This window comes from Ascaphus truei, chromosome 6 (genome assembly GCF_040206685.1).
Source record: "Ascaphus truei isolate aAscTru1 chromosome 6, aAscTru1.hap1, whole genome shotgun sequence".
Lineage (NCBI taxonomy): Eukaryota > Metazoa > Chordata > Amphibia > Anura > Ascaphidae > Ascaphus > Ascaphus truei.
The window spans coordinates 131,647,299-131,663,239 of record NC_134488.1 but is presented as its reverse complement, the minus strand read 5'-3'; the positions used below and the strand labels follow the sequence as shown (position 1 = coordinate 131,663,239).

At 47.4% G+C, this 15,941-nt stretch overlaps 1 protein-coding gene across 1 annotated transcript; it reads left to right on the top strand.

Moving 5' to 3' along the window:
• The first annotated feature begins 1,376 nt into the window (after positions 1-1,376).
• LOC142496589 (formyl peptide receptor-related sequence 1-like) lies at positions 1,377-5,156 on the top strand. The gene is made up of 2 exons (XM_075603254.1): positions 1,377-1,442; positions 2,759-5,156. The coding sequence occupies exon 2, from the start codon at positions 2,772-2,774 to the stop codon at positions 3,852-3,854; it is 1,083 nt and encodes a 360-aa protein (XP_075459369.1). The 5' UTR covers positions 1,377-1,442; positions 2,759-2,771; the 3' UTR covers positions 3,855-5,156.
• Positions 5,157-15,941: the final 10,785 nt, after the last annotated feature.

Sequence of the window (15,941 nt, the reverse complement as noted above, 5' to 3'; positions counted from 1 at the left end):
AGGCAACAGGCACAGGTGGAGGAGCAGGCAAAGGTGCAGGCAACAGGCTCAGGAGCAGGGAGCAGGCACAGGAGCAGACACAGGATCAGGGAGCAGGGAGCATGGCACAGGAGCAGGCAACAGGCACATGAGCAGGGAGCAGGGAGCATGGCACAGGAGCAGGCAACAGGCACATGAGCAGGGAGCAGGGAGCATGGCACAGGAGCAGGCAACAGGCACATGAGCAGGGAGCAGGGAGCATGGCACAGGAGCAGGCAACAGGCACATGAGCAGGGAGCAGGCACAGGAGCAGGAAGGAGGGAGCATGGCACAGAAGCTGGGAGCAGGCACATGAGCAGGGAGCAGGCACAGGTGGAGGAGCAGGCACAGGAGCAGGCAACAGGCACAGGAGCAGGTAACAGGCACAGGAGCAGGTAACAGGCACAGAATCAGGGAGCAGGGAGCAGGCACGGGAGCAGGGAGCAGGCACAGGAGCAGGGAGCAGGCACAGGAGCAGGGAGCAGGTAAAGGAGCAGGGAGCAGGCACAGGATCAGGGAGCAGGCACAGGAGCAGGGAGCAGGTACAGGAGCAGGCACAGGATCAGGGAGCAGGCACAGGAGCAGGCACAGGAGCAGGGAGCAGGCACATTAAAAGAGAGCAGGCACATCTCTTGTTTTATACAGGTGCACAAAGCCCATCAGTTCCCCTTTTCCCATCAGTTATAGGACTGATGTGATACAGCATAGGCAGAGGGGTTTGCAGGAGGATATGATCACGTGAGGCAGGGGGCTTAAAGTTAGAGTGCAGGAATTAGGGAAACGTGTACTGTAGTAATGTCTCCGGCAGCAAAACTGGGGAACAAAGTGTGGCAAAAATAGCAATTTAAACAATCTTATTGAAAGAAATAGGTGTTTTTTCTTTGATAAATCTGGTGCTCATTTGTGCCCCAATTTTGCTACCAGAAAACTTTAATACATAATAACCCCCCCCCCCCCCCCCCCCCCCATGTGAAGTTCAGTACCAGATACTGATCCATGTTTGGGAGATAGTGCAGCTGTTTGATAGATACTGATCCATGCTTACAGTAGGAGATAGCTGTTTGATAGATACGGGTCCATGTTTATTACAGCAGGAGATAGCTGTTAGATAGATACGGGTCCATGCTTACAGTAGGAGATAGCTGTTTGATAGATACGGGTCCATGCTTACAGCAGGAGATAGCTGTTAGATAGATACGGGTCCATGCTTACAGCAGGAGATAGCTGTTAGATATGACAATGTCCATGTTTGGTTAAAGCAGTTATTATATCTCAGAATAAAATCACGTTGTCCTGTAGACCAATCAGAATCATTCACATAAAAAGTTCTCCCCTTGTGAGGATCATTGAAGCTTTCGGCTGCGGCTCTGAGAGACACAACAGAGCAAAGCCACAGAGGTGAGCAGGTCCCGCAGAGTTACCTGGTAAGGAGGGGTATGGAACCAGAGAGAAGTGCTCATGGGAAAGGGGAACTGCAGAGTAAGGAGGGTCTCCTGTTATTCCATTTTAACAGTAAAGGGAACAGGTCTTCTAAGTGTGACTCTGTGGGTATGAGTGCGGGGATGCAGAGATTATTGGGAATCACTCACCTATCCTATCACTTGTATCTCCAGTTGGGAGTGTGCAGCCAGTATGTGAGTGTAGAGATACATAGCATGTGACAGGTAATGCTGCGTGACATAAGAGATATCCTCAATGTCCTGATCTGCAGTATAAACATGCTATGGTGTAATAAAGTACTGACAGTGTCACCTCTAGGTAATAAATCCTCAGACACTTACTGTAGGGAGATTGTTCTTTAAACAGCAGTAGGGCCAATCGGGACACTATTGCATGGAAGGTACAATTGAGCTCAATGATTGGTTCTGTGTGATAGTGCCACAATGGGAACTCTTACAGTTTAATGAATAACCCCCTTTGAATCTTAATTTTTATTAAACCAAACAATGCTGCATATGGCCCTTCCTCAGAGATATTACATTGGAGGTTTCTGCATCACCCAATATGACAGAATAAGTGCTGCAGATATAAAGGTTTCAGTCTTTAATGCTGAAATCCTTATAACTCAGAGTAGTGGCACAAGAATAAAAGGATCTTCTTACTATCGTCTCCCAGCTACAAAACTGGGGCTAAACCAGTGCAAAAAATAGCACCAGATTAATCACAGAAAATACATTCATCTGAGAGTCAGAGTTTTATTTTGGATAAATCGGGTGCAGTTCATTTCCCGCTGCTCTTGCCCCAGTATTGTGCTGTAACACTGCGCTTTCTGATCACCGTTTGCTGAGGAATGTGACTTAGCTTTCAGCCAAACATCTCTTAATCCCCTTTATTCCTCTAGGGCAATGAGGTCTAAATTCACTAATGGTCGATAAATAAAAAATTGTGAATATCAGGTTTTGACCTTATTCTGTATCACCAGGGGTCACGCAGTGACAATGAGATTTTTACTGCTGCAATAAATGTAGCACAGTGTATGCAAAAGAGCAAGTCAATTAGTTTAAATGTGTTAACTATTCCCCACAAATGTAAATTTGTTTTATTATATATTAAAGATTTCTTTTATTTGATGTAGGCCATATGGAAATTAAATGAAAAAAATGGAAACACACTTGCCTGGCATCTTTAGTGCACCAAAAGTGTTAAACCCCAACATCCATTCAAAGTCCCGACAGTTCTGTATTATAGATAACATCTTAGTTTCATAATATTAATCTCTGTATTTTCTTGCACATGACAGGACACTGCTAGAAATGGAGACTTCTGTTCATCCTGTTCCCTTCACCGTCAGTAGCCCTGAGACCGATGCTCCAGAGGAGGATCTGGAGGATGAGATTCTGTTTGATTATATCGAACACTTGATACAAGTAATATGTATAATTTGCTTCAGCATAACATTCGTCCTAGGGATTATAGGGAATGGCTTGGTCATCTGGATTGCTGGTTTCAAGATGAAGAAGATGGTCAATACCATATGGTTTCTCAACCTGGCTGTGGCCGACTTTGTATTCAACATCTTCCTTCCACTTCAGATAACTAAGCTTGCTATGGATGGTCACTGGCCCTTTGGTTGGATAATGTGCCAGGTCATCTCTACTGCAATTCATCTAAACATGCTGGTCAGTATTTCTTTCCTAATGGTCATCAGTGTTGACCGTTGCACTACTGTCCTTTTCCCGGTATGGTCAAAAAATCATAGGACACCCAGGTTAGCTTCCATCATTTCAGTAGTTACCTGGCTGTTGTGTCTGATCCTCAGTTCCCCGTACCTCACTTTCTATGATACTGAGCATGACCCTGATGATAATATCTCCTACTGTTATATTTCATATGTCTCCTGGAATAACGGGACCACATTTGACTATCACACATGGAATCTGAGGACTACTGCTATGTCCATCACCCGATTTGTGTCCATGTTCCTGATCCCCTTCATCATCATTCTGGTCTGTTATGGTCTCATTGCACTCAGGCTGAGGAGAAGTAAAAGACTTTTCAGGTCTTGGCGACCTTTCAAGGTCATGATTTCCATTGTACTTTGCTTCTTCTGCTGCTGGTTCCCCTACAACTTCTTGCATCTATTGGACATCGTGGACATTGAAATTGACTGGGGTTTTTTTTTCATAGTGTTTAACATTTCCAGTTGCCTGGCTTTCTTCAACAGCTGCCTCAATCCCCTGCTCTATGTCTTTATCGGTCGTGACTTCAAGGAGACCTTAAAGAGGTCTATTCCATTTCTTCTGGAAAATACCTTTAGTGAGAGGTGTAACCAGGATTTTGAGGGTCAACATGATCAGACCAGGGTTAAAACCGAACTTGAGACTTTCCAGCCATAATTTCCTGTAGAGATCCTCCATCATGCTGGGCACTTCCCAATTAGTCAGTGTGTTTAAACCTAGCTTCACTGACTGTCCCGTGTGCGCCTTTTAATAAACAGAAATAAATAAATCAGGAATAACAGTGAGAGAGAGATAACTATAAAACATCATTTAGTTTGTGACAATCATTATCTGCTTTTTGTATCTCTTCTGTTATTTTTATTATATGTACACTTATAAAATAATGTTATATTTTATTTTTTACCTAGCCCTTGTAAAGAAAAATATGTACATGTAATTTGAAACTGAATTATTAATTACAGATAATTACTGATTCAATAATCTAGTACAATAATGTATAAGAGCATCAAATAGAAATGTAATCGCTGGGAAACAGGAATCCCAGCTGTAAGCTCAGATTCCCACTAATCATTAGAGATGTGCGAATGTCTTCAATTTTACTTTGCAAATTTTGATGGATTTTGTTTTCATTTTGCGATAATAAGACATTTCTATGAAAGTTCACATTGCCCAGAACTTCACCAATATCACAAATGTTTTCATATTTTGCCAAATTCACTTGAATGTTGCCACTTCTCACCAGAATCTGGCAGTGAAAGGCAGGATATAAAAGACCCTGTGACCTCACTCATTGAACTTTAATATTTGGGGATTCTTTGCAAAGATTGTCATTTGTGCACATTTTGTGCAAAAAAATAAACTGCAAATGATGCACAAATGTTACCTATATCTGTACTAACCAAGCTCATCTTCTGTGATTATCATCATTCCCACAGCATCTCCAAGTACAGCAAAGTCACCGTGTATTCATGTGCGTCCTGTTGGGGACATGAGTTTGTCGCTTGGCCAGGGGGGACCTGCACAGAACAACTGGGGTTGTCATCTGACTGTAACCAGAAATTGTACAGACATGAACAGTTACTTTGTTATCAGCTCCTGCCAGATCCAACTTTCTTTCTCCAAATCTGTGTGACCCACTTACAGTATATTTTGTATTGTTTGTACGTCATTTAAAATCTTCCAGCACACACAATGGCATTATAAATTCATTTGGATATTAGTTGTAAATTATATTTCAAAAAGGTAAGTTGAATAATTCCCCGTTTGCTGGCAGAGGAGCCTTTTTATTATTATTATTATTTGTGCCTCTTTTGTCTCTTTCATTGTTTTTACAAATTGTACACGTGTTTAAAATAAAGAGTGTATAATCCCACAGTGGGAGGCCCAGTATGTGCAGTACTAGTGGAGTTATGTTTCAGTATGTTGAGGTAGAGTGGGGAATCAAGGGATGACCATGCAGTGTGCAGTAATCATGTAACAAGTTAACAAAGTTACAGAGATAACACTGTCTCTCCTTACTACATTCGGATTACACTATAGAACTTATTTATTTATAACTAGCTTTTGTACCCGGCTTTGCCCGGGGAATGTGTTGTTGATTGAATATAGTGTATATTAAAAAAAAAACATTGTAATGCCTGCTACTGCTTCCATGCGCGCCTCCGCCGCTGGCTCCTGCAGCCCAGCGATATGTGATAATTCCCAGCAGACGCAGGCGAGCGTCCGGGTGCGGAGCGTGCGGCTGGGGTGTGCGCAGTGGGGACGGGGGGGAAATGTGCGCAGCGGGGACGGGGGGGGGAATGTGCGCAGCGGGGACCGGGGGGAAATGTGAGCAGTGGGGACCAGGGGGGAATGTGAGCTTCGGGGACCGGGGGGGGGGGAGGTGGGGGGCAGCGGGGGGCGGAGGGGGTGTATTGCGGGGACCAGGGTGTGTGCAGCGGGGACCGGGGGAGGGGGGGTATTGCGGGGACCGGGGGGTGTGCAGCAGGGACCGGGGGTGCACGCAGCGGTGACCGGGGGGATGTGCAGCAGGGACAGAGATGCGCAGCGGGGACTGGGGGGGGGGGTGCGCAGAGACACACACAGAGCCCCGATCCAGGCAAGGACATGCGCCCATCTGTGGTGGGATTAAAAATTTTTTGCAACAGGTTCTCTTACCGGGGGGGGGGGATGGGGCAAAGAGAGTGCTGGGAGGAGGGGGGGGGGAGAGAGCCGGGTGGAGAGGGGGGGGAGAGAGAGACAGAGCCGGGAGGAGGGGGGGAGGGAGAGAGAGCCGGGAGGAGGGGGGGGAGAGAGCCGGGAGGAGGAGGGGGGGGAAGAGAGAGCCGGGAGGAGGAGGGGGGGAGGGAGAGCCGGGAGGAGGGGGGGAAGAGAGAGCCGGGAGGAGGGGGATGATAGAGAGCTGGGAGGAGGGGGGGGAAGAGAGAGCCGGGAGGAGGGGGGGAAGAGAGCCGGGAGGAGGAGGAAGAGGGGGGAGGAGAGAGAGCCGGGAGGAGGGGGGGAAGAGAGCCGGGAGGAGGAGGAGGGGGGGGAGAGAGCCAGGAAGAGGAGGGGGAGGAGAGAGCCGGGAGGAGGAGGGGGGGAGAGAGAGCCGGGAGGAGGGGGGGGGGAGAGCCGGGGGGAAGAGAGAGCCGGGAGGAGGAGGGGGGGGGAAGAGAGAGCCAGGAGGAGGAGGGGGGGGAAGAGGGAGCCAGGAGGAAAAGGGGGGGGGGAAGAGAGAGCCGGGAGGAGGGGGGGGGGAGAGAGAGCTGGGAGGAGGGGGGGGGGGAAGAGAGAGCCGGGAGGAGGGGGGGGAAGAGAGAGCCGGGAGGAGGGGGGGGAAGAGAGAGCCGGGAGGAGGGGGGGGAAGAGAGAGCCGGGAGGAGGAGGAGGGGGGGAGAGAGAGCAAGGAGGAGGAGGGATGGGGGAGAGAGCCGGGAGGAGGAGGGGAAGAGCCGGGAGGAGGGGGGGGAAGAGAGAGCCGGGAGTAGGAGTGTGGGAAGAGAGAGCCGGGAGGATGGGGGAGGAAGAGAGAGCTGGGAGGAGGAGGCTGGAAGGGAGAGCCAGGAGGAGGGGGGTGTGGAGAATAGAGAACCGGGAGGAGGGGGGGGAAGAGAAAGCTGGGAGGAGGGGGGGAGAGAGAAAGCTGGGAGGAGGGGGGGAGAGAGAGGAGGGTGGGGTGAAGAGAGAGCCGGGAGGAGGGGGGGAAGAGAGCTGGGAGGAGGGGGGGAAGAGAGCAGGAAGGAGAAGGGGGGAAGAGGAGGGGGGGAGAGAGAGCTGGGAGGAGAAGAGGGGGGAGGGAAGAGAGAGCCGGGAGGAGGGGGGGGGAGAGAGACCCAGGAGGATGGGGGAGAGAGAGAGCTGGGAGGAGGGGGGAAAGAGAGAGCAGGGAGGAAGGGGGGGGAGAGAGAGCTTGGAGGAGGGGGGGGAAGAGAGAGCCAGGAGGAGGGGGCTGGGGGGGGGGGAGAGAGAGCCGGGAAGAGGGGGGGTGGGGGGAAGAAAGAACCGGGAAGAGGGGGGTGGGGGGAAGAGAGAGCCGGGAGGAGGGGGTGGGGGGAAAAGAGAGCCGGGAGGAGGGGGGTGGGGGAAAGAGAGCCGGGAGGAGGGGGTGTGGGGAAGAGAGAGCCGGGAGGAGGGGGGGGGAAGGGAGAGCCAGGAGGATGGGGGTGGGGAGAAGAGAGAACCGGGAGGAGGGGGGGGAAGAGAAAGCTGGGAGGAGGGGGGGAGAGAGAGCCGGGAGGAGGGTGGGGGGAAGAGAGAGCCGGGAGGAGGGTGGGGGGAATAGAGAGCCGGGAGGAGGGGGGGAAGAGAGAGCCGGGAGGAGGGGGGGAAGAGAGCTGGGAGGAGGGTGGGGGGAAGAGAGCTGGGAGGAGGGTGGGGGGAAGAGAGAGCCGGGAGGAGAAGGGGGGAAGAGGAGGGGGGAGAGAGAGCCGGGAGGAGAAGAGGGGGGGGGGAATAGAGAGCCGGGAGGAGGGGGGGGAGAGAGACCCAGGAGGAGGGGGGAGAGAGAGAGCTGGGAGGAGGGGGGGAAGAGAGAGCCAGGAGGGGGGGGGAGAGAGATCAGGGAGGAAGGGGGGGGGAGAGAGAGCCGGGAGGAGGGGGGGAAGAGAGAGCCGGGAGGAGGGGGCTGGGGGGGGAAGAGAGAGCCGGGATGAGGGTGGGTGGGGGGAAGAGAGAACCGGAAGAGGGGGGTGGGGGGAAGAGAGAGCCGGGAGGAGGGGGTGTGGGGAAAAGAGAGCCGGGAGGAAGGGGTGGGGGGAAGAGAGAGCCGGGAGGAGGGGGGTGGGGGGAAGAGAGAGCCGGGAGGAGGGGAGAGACTGGGGGATGTTTTGTGTTTGTTTCCTATTTATGTTTTCTTTTAATGTTTTATTCAGTTGAACAGGACTGAGGGGGGGGGGGGGAGAAACCATCTCTCCCAGTCCCCCTCACATCTCATCCAGACCCCCTCACATCTCACATCTCCCCCAGACCCCCTCACATCTCTCCCAGCCCCCCTCACATCTCACCCAGACCCCCTCACATCTCACATCTCCCCCAGACCCCTTCACATATCTCCCAGCCCCCTTCACATGTCACACAGCCCCCTCACATCTCTCCCCAAGCCCCCCTCACATCTCTCCCCCAGCCCCAGCAAAGAGAGAGAAATTAATCTCAATATGGGTGCTTCTAAAAACCAAATGATGGCAGCGATATAGCTGATAACCGGAATGTCCAATGACCATAAACCCTGTAAATTATGTGTGTGGAGAAATATTGCTCTCAATAAAGCCTAAAAAAATAGACCCAATAGTATGAATGGGGAATAACCTTAGCTGGGAAGACAGACGTGAGCCGACATATAGGTGAACTCACACTATAGACCCTGCAAGGAGACCCCTGGATCTAAAGGCTGGAGCACTACAAAATCCCCACAAACATAATAATAATAATAAACAATCAAGGGCAATGAACTCACAAAAAGCAATCCTTGAGGGTCTCCAACAATCCCGGAAGTGGCGTGTGTCAATCCAATAGCAGAGACAGGAACATGAAAAAAGAAGATAGCGCACTGCAAAGATATCCCTTTGATAAAGCGCCACACCGGCGTGAAACGCGTTAGGGGAGCTCCTTTTTTCCTTTTCTTTCGCTTTTTTTTTAGCTCTGGTTATTATGCACACTTAAATAAAGCATTTTTTTTTCTACATTGCCTCCAGCCCTATCTTTTGCAGTGCGCTATCTTCTTTTTTCATGTTCCTGTCTCCCCCCGCCCCCTCACATCTCCCCCAGGCCCCCTCACATCTCTGACAGCCCCCCTCACATCTCTGACAGCCCCCCTCACATCTCTGACACACCTCGCTCCCCCTCCATGCCTAGCTGGGTGCTCAGGCACATGGGAGCGGCTGAAAGAATTAGCCGGTAGTAGAATCTCTTGAATCAGAGCAGGAGGTGAGGAGCGGGAGGTAGCAGCAGACAGGAAGTTCCGGGTCAGGCTGCTAGATGGCGCACCTCCCCTGCAGTCCTGCTCTGACTCTCACTCAAGTGATTCTACTATCGGCTAATAGTTGAAGCCCCCTGCCGCATACCATCTCCTCCTGCCGCTGCCCACCTCCCCCTGCCGCTGCCCACCTCCCCCTGCCGCTGCCCACCTCCCCCTGCTGCATCCCATCTCCCCCTGCCGCTGCCCACCTCCCCCTGCCGCATCCCATCTCCCCCTGCAGCCATGTTCGGCTGAATCCCACTCACGCCTCCTCCCTTAGTAGCCACGCCCCCTCCCTTGGTAGCCCCGCTCCCTGCTTTTACTGCTGTCCAGCAGAGTGAAACTTAGAATGTCCATAATTTGGGAGGTGAGTGACATTGGAAGCTCAAAATAGTTGCGTTCACCTACAAATCTGCAGCAGAATGTACAGTGAAAGTTTTGTGGTGCTACGTGGTGCCGTTTGTGAGATTTCGATGCTTCTGACATACAAACGAACGGAAAACGAAATCCAATTTAGAATTATAGTATAGATTTCATGTTACTGTAATACACATTTTGCCTCCAACAGGGTGGGGAATGGAGCAGCCATTCGGTCCAAAGAACACCCTCATTTCACCGAATAATATCTGATGGTGGTAACTTGTTTATATATTACTGTAACTTCTGCAACTTTCTGTGTTTGTATACTTGGTATTCTAGTTATCTCTGATACAGTGATTATACAGGTAGTCAGATTATATACAGTGATTATACAGGTAGTCAGATTATATACAGTGATTATACAGGTAGTCAGATTATATACAGTGATTATACATGTAGTCAAATTATATACAGTTATTATACAGGTAGTCAAATCATATACAGTGACTATACATGTAGTTAACTTATATACAGTGATTATACTTGTAGTCAATTTAGTATCTAGTCAGTGCAATCACTTCTATGATCTTCCTCTATTTATTTATTTGATACACCTCGTGCAGCGCGTTACCCTAGAATTGCACCACATCTGCCTTGATACACTGGGGATCCATGAATAAAGGGCAGAACGTCCTGAATCGGGGTTCTCTCACTTTGCTGTATAATCCCAATAGACTCGAGTGAATGTACTTTGCTCGTCACTGAATAAGACTCTCAGCACAGCCGTATCCACATGTTACAGTTTGACTGCAGGGAAGTGTCTTACCACATTTAATAGATGGATATTTTTCCATGTAACCGTATCCCACCAATGGGCGTTTCTGGACAAATTGCTTATAAAAGAAACGGCCCTCTGGTGGGATATGGTTACATTACAAAAATACTTTGATAATAAATGTTAACCCCGAGGCCTGAGAATTAAGGGTATGTGCGCACATCTGAATACACAAAGTTCATACATAATTTACATTATTTTTACCATTTAGATTGAAAGCTCTTCGGCCCGGGTTTTCTTTTTCTCTGTTGTCATTTACCACTGCACTTATCCCCATTTTTTGTATTGTATTTACCTTGTATTGTAACTTTTTATAGCATACTGTGTTTTATGGATATAGAATATATGAAATAATAATAATAGCATGTTCTTGTATAGCGCTGCTAGTTTTACGTAGCACTTTACAGAGACATTTTACAGGCGCAGGTCCCTGCCCCGTGGAGCTTACAATCTATGTTTTTGGTGCCTGAGGCACAGGGAGATAAAGTTACTTGCCCAAGGTCACAAGGAGCTGAAACCAGGTTCCCGGGCTTCAAACTCAGTGCCAGTCAGTGACTTTTCTCACTGAGCCGCTCCTTCTCCCTGATGCATTAGAAGATAAACTCTATAGAGCAGCAAGCCATGGACAGTCTCCAGTTGAATCTCTTGAGGAGTGGTACAAGGAGAAAGGAGCTGAATGAGGGTAGTAATTCAAGGGAGATAGAAGGAAATCCACAGGGCAACAGGTCTTTCATTTACACTTTGCTCTCAATGTTACAGATACATATAAACTAATCGGCATGTTTTCACGATACTCACAGTATCGCTCTGCAGGATACAGATACACATTATTCTGTATGTTATGGAAAATGCAGGATACAGATACACATTATTCTGTATGTTATGGAAAATGCAGGATACAGATACACATTATTCTGTATGTTATGGAAAATGCAGGATACTGATACATATTATTCTGTATGTTTTAGAAAATGCAGGATACAGATACTCATTATTCTGTATGTTATGGAAAATGCAGGATACAGATACACATTATTCTGTATGTTATGGAAAATGCAGGATACAGATTCACATTATTCTGTATGTTATGGAAAATGCAGGATACAGATTCACATTATTCTGTATCTTATGGAAAATGCAGGATACAGATACACATTATTCTGTATGTTATGGAAAATGCAGGATACAGATACACATTATTCTGTATGTTATGGAAAATGCAGGATACAGATACACATTATTCTGTATGTTATGGAAAATGCAGGATACAGATACACATTATTCTGTATGTTATGGAAAATGCAGGATACAGATACTCATTATTCTGTATGTTATGGAAAATGCAGGATACAGATACACATTATTCTGTATGTTATGGAAAATGCAGGATACAGATACACATTATTCTGTATGTTATGGAAAATGCAGGATACAGATACACATTATTCTGTATGTTATGGAAAATGCAGGATACAGATTCACATTATTCTGTATGTTATGGAAAATGCAGGATACAGATTCACATTATTCTGTATCTTATGGAAAATGCAGGATACAGATACACATTATTCTGTATGTTATGGAAAATGCAGGATACAGATACACATTATTCTGTATGTTATGGAAAATGCAGGATACAGATACACATTATTCTGTATGTTATGGAAAATGCAGGATACAGATACACATTATTCTGTATGTTATGGAAAATGCAGGATACAGATACTCATTATTCTGTATGTTATGGAAAATGCAGGATACAGATACACATTATTCTGTATGTTATGGAAAATGCAGGATACAGATACACATTATTCTGTATGTTATGGAAAATGCAGGATACAGATACACATTATTCTGTATGTTATGGAAAATGCAGGATACAGATACACATTATTCTGTATGTTATGGAAAATGCAGAATACAGATACACATTATTCTGTATGTCATGGAAAATGCAGGACACAGACACACATTATTCTGTATGTTAATAGGCATTAGGGCACAGAATACTGTATATTAACCTTTGAAACAGAAAGCTTAAAAAAAACATCTCTAGCACTGTAAGATTCTCATTGCTCTGGCAGTGTAGGAGTTATAGATAAGGCTGTTTGATATCAGCATCACCATACTTGGTTACAGTAGTTATTATATCTCCAAAAGAAATCTCTTTGGACTCTGATAAGTCATGTTTCATTGACCAATTAAAATCACGGACACATACTGTAGCTTCTCCCAGGGGTGATGGCCCAGAGATAAGGGCGCTGCTCACAGCGAGGGGATCAGCAGACTAAGAAGAAAGCATGTCCCAGCAGCAAAACTCAATAATAATAACGTGAGAAAGATTGAGAGGTGAAATGGGAAAAGATGGAGCAGAAAGAGCGGTTCAGCAGGCAAGGTAGATCAGCAGCAGGACTTCATTTTAATTGTGGGAGAAATTAGGGGAACAGAGTTCTGGCACCTTTTTCGGACTACAATTGTAGCCACCCGTGAAGTGGTGGTATAAGGTGTGCTAAGGTGACCACTTTAAGCTCATGTGGGCTTTATCTAACAGGAGAGTTCTGAGTTGCCCTTCCTATGCACATGAGCAGGAAACAGGTACAGGAGCAGGCAGCAGGTGGAGGAAAAGGAGCAGGAGCAGGGAGCAGGCACAGGAGCAGGCAACTGGCACAGGAGTAGGCAACAGGCACAGGAGCAGGTAACAGGCACATGAGCAGGAGCTTGTAACAGGCAACAGGCACAGGAGCAGGGAACAGGCAACAGGAGAAGGTACTGTAACAGGCACAGGAGCAGGACAGGCAACAGGCACAGGAGCAGGGAACAGGCACAGGAGAAGGTAACAGGCACAGGAGCAGGACAGGCAACAGGCACAGGAGCAGGGAACAGGCAACAGGAGCAGCGAACAGGCAACAGTCACAGAAGCAGGGAACAGCAACAGGCACAGGAGCAGGCAAATGGGACAGGAGCAGGGAGCAGACACTGGAGCAGGGAGCAGGTAACAGGCACAGCAGTAGGCAACAGGCACAGGAGCAGGCAACAGGCACAGGAGCAGGGAACAGGCACAGGAGCAGGCAACAGGCACAGGAGCAGGCAACAGGCACAGGAGCAGGGAACAGCAACAGGCACAGGAGCAGGGAGCAGACACTGGAGCAGGGAGCAGGCAACGGGCACAGTAGCAGGCAGCAGGCACAGGAATAGGGAGCAGGCACAGGAACGGGAAACAGGCACAGGAGCAATCAGCAGGCACAGGAGCAGGGAGCAGGCATGGGAGCCTGTTAAGTGTGCATTCTCCCTAGGAGCTCAGGAAACTATACTGCCTGGGTACCGGCCACACAGTCAAATATTTTGTAGCAGGGGTTGCACAATGTATTGTCACTACTGCTCATTCCTTCCTATCGGATCTCTTATTACACTTATCTCTCTTCTAGTATGTAACGGTCCTTCCTTATCACAGTATACTGACAGGTCTGTCCCGAGGTCTGCTGCTTGAAACGGCCACAAGATATAAGAACTAATCACCAAAACGTCCAGCATGAGCAACTCTTAAAGTGTTTGAGGAGAGTGCAAAGTATTGCAATCAGTGCCAATTACACATACTTATAATGTTGTGTAGATACAGATGTGACGCTTATAACAAGGTGCAGGCTGTGCGGATCAATCTCAAAAAGGGCGATTTGCGGATTTTTTATCATGGTTGCCAATACAATCCACGGCTTGTGCAATCCGTCGGCGAATTTTTAGAAATCCATTAACGGATTGTATCCAGTTGAGCGGATTAAAACCGACCAAATCCGTTTGTGGGTTCTACATCGCGAAACGGATTTGGGGGAGGGGGTGGGGGGGAGGAAATCCAGGAGGTGGTTTTGGGCGTATTCACCTGTCTCTCATTGGGATGCATCAGTTTTGGTATCTAGAAAATGAGTGTATTTTTCTCCTGTGGGCCTGTTTACTGGAAATCAGCGGTGGTATAAATCTCTTTGATGCATGTACTGTACCCTCTAGTGTTTCTTTTGAAAAGAATACATGACTCATTTCCTCGTTTCAAATCTCATGTCTCTCTACTCACACTCACACAACGCAATGCAGTGCACTTATACACAGAAAAGACACAGCGAGCTCATTCTATAGTACAGGTGTTCTCAACTAAACTCCTCAAGACCCTCCAACAGCTCAGGTTTAAAGGATATCCCAGCTTCAGCACAGGTGGCTCAGTCAAAGACTGAGCCACTGATTGAGCCACCTGTGCTGAAGCAGGGACTGATTGAGCTACCTCTGCTGAAGTGGGGATATCCTTGAAACCTGACCTGTTGGGGGATGCTGAGGGCGAGTTGGGAACCCCTGCAGTAAGGTGTAATCTAAGTTCCCTTGTCATTTACATTGCTCAGAACGTCGGAAGATTGTGATAGGACTGCAGCTTGGAAGTGTCCATCGCGTGGTTAGCAGCAAACTGAAGAGACTTCAGTGAACACCATTTAACAGTCGCTCCCAAATAACATCATAGCCAAGTGGCCCATTATAAGTGGCATGACTACTGAACAACTGAAGTTTAAAAGGAAGGAACTCTTACCCTAATGGATCTTATCCTTCTTCTCTCCTCAGGTAAAAACCATCTCTAAATCCTCATTGAAGCCTTTGCTGTGTGTATTATATAGTATATGAAGTGATCCAATGCTAGGTAAAAACCATATTTGAATACTGTTTTCTGTCTACCCCTAATCAAATTAAGTGTTGCCACCTAGGCAGGGAACACCCTGTGTAGAAAACCATTTGTTTCAATGTGCCTCAGATGTGCTAATTAAGCAGACAGAACCACACTGTCAGGTGACTTTTTAGGCCTATATAAACCCAGTCAGAACAGCTAGTCTGCCTGCAGCCCATATTCCAAGTGGCCCATTATAAGTGGCATGACTACTGAACAACTGAAGTTTAAAAGGAAGGAACTCTTACCCTAATGGATCTTATCCTTCTTCTCTCCTCAGGTAAAAACCATCTCTAAATCCTCATTGAAGCATTTGCTGTGTGTATTATATAGTATATGCAAGTGATCCAATGCTAGGTAAAAACCATCTCTAAATCCTCATTGAAGCATTTGCTGTGTGTATTATATAGTATATGCAAGTGATCCAATGCTAGGTAAAAAACATCTCTAAATCCTCATTGAAGCATTTGCTGTGTGTATTATATAGTATATGCAAGTGATCCAATGCTAGGTAAAAACCATCTCTAAATCCTCATTGAAGCATTTGCTGTGTGTATTATATAGTATATGCAAGTGATCCAATGCTAGGTAAAAAACATCTCTAAATCCTCATTGAAGCATTTGCTGTGTGTATTATATAGTATATGCAAGTGATCCAATGCTAGGTAAAAAACCATCTCTAAATCCTCTTTGAAGCCTTTGCTGTGTGTATTATATAGTATATGCAAGTGATCCAATGCTAGGTAAAAACCATATTTGAATGCTGTTTTCTGTCTACCCCTAATCAAATTAAGTGTTGCCACCTAGGCAGGGAACACCCTGTGTAGAAAACCATTTGTTTGAATGTGCCTCAGATGTGCTAATTAAGCAAAAACAAAAACAGGACTTGCGCTCATAAGTGATTTGTGATAGAAA

Coding starts and splice junctions, on each gene's coding strand:
- LOC142496589 (XM_075603254.1), top strand. CDS start 2,772: ATGGAGACTTCTGTTCATCCTGTTCCCTTCACCGTCAGTAGCCCTGAG.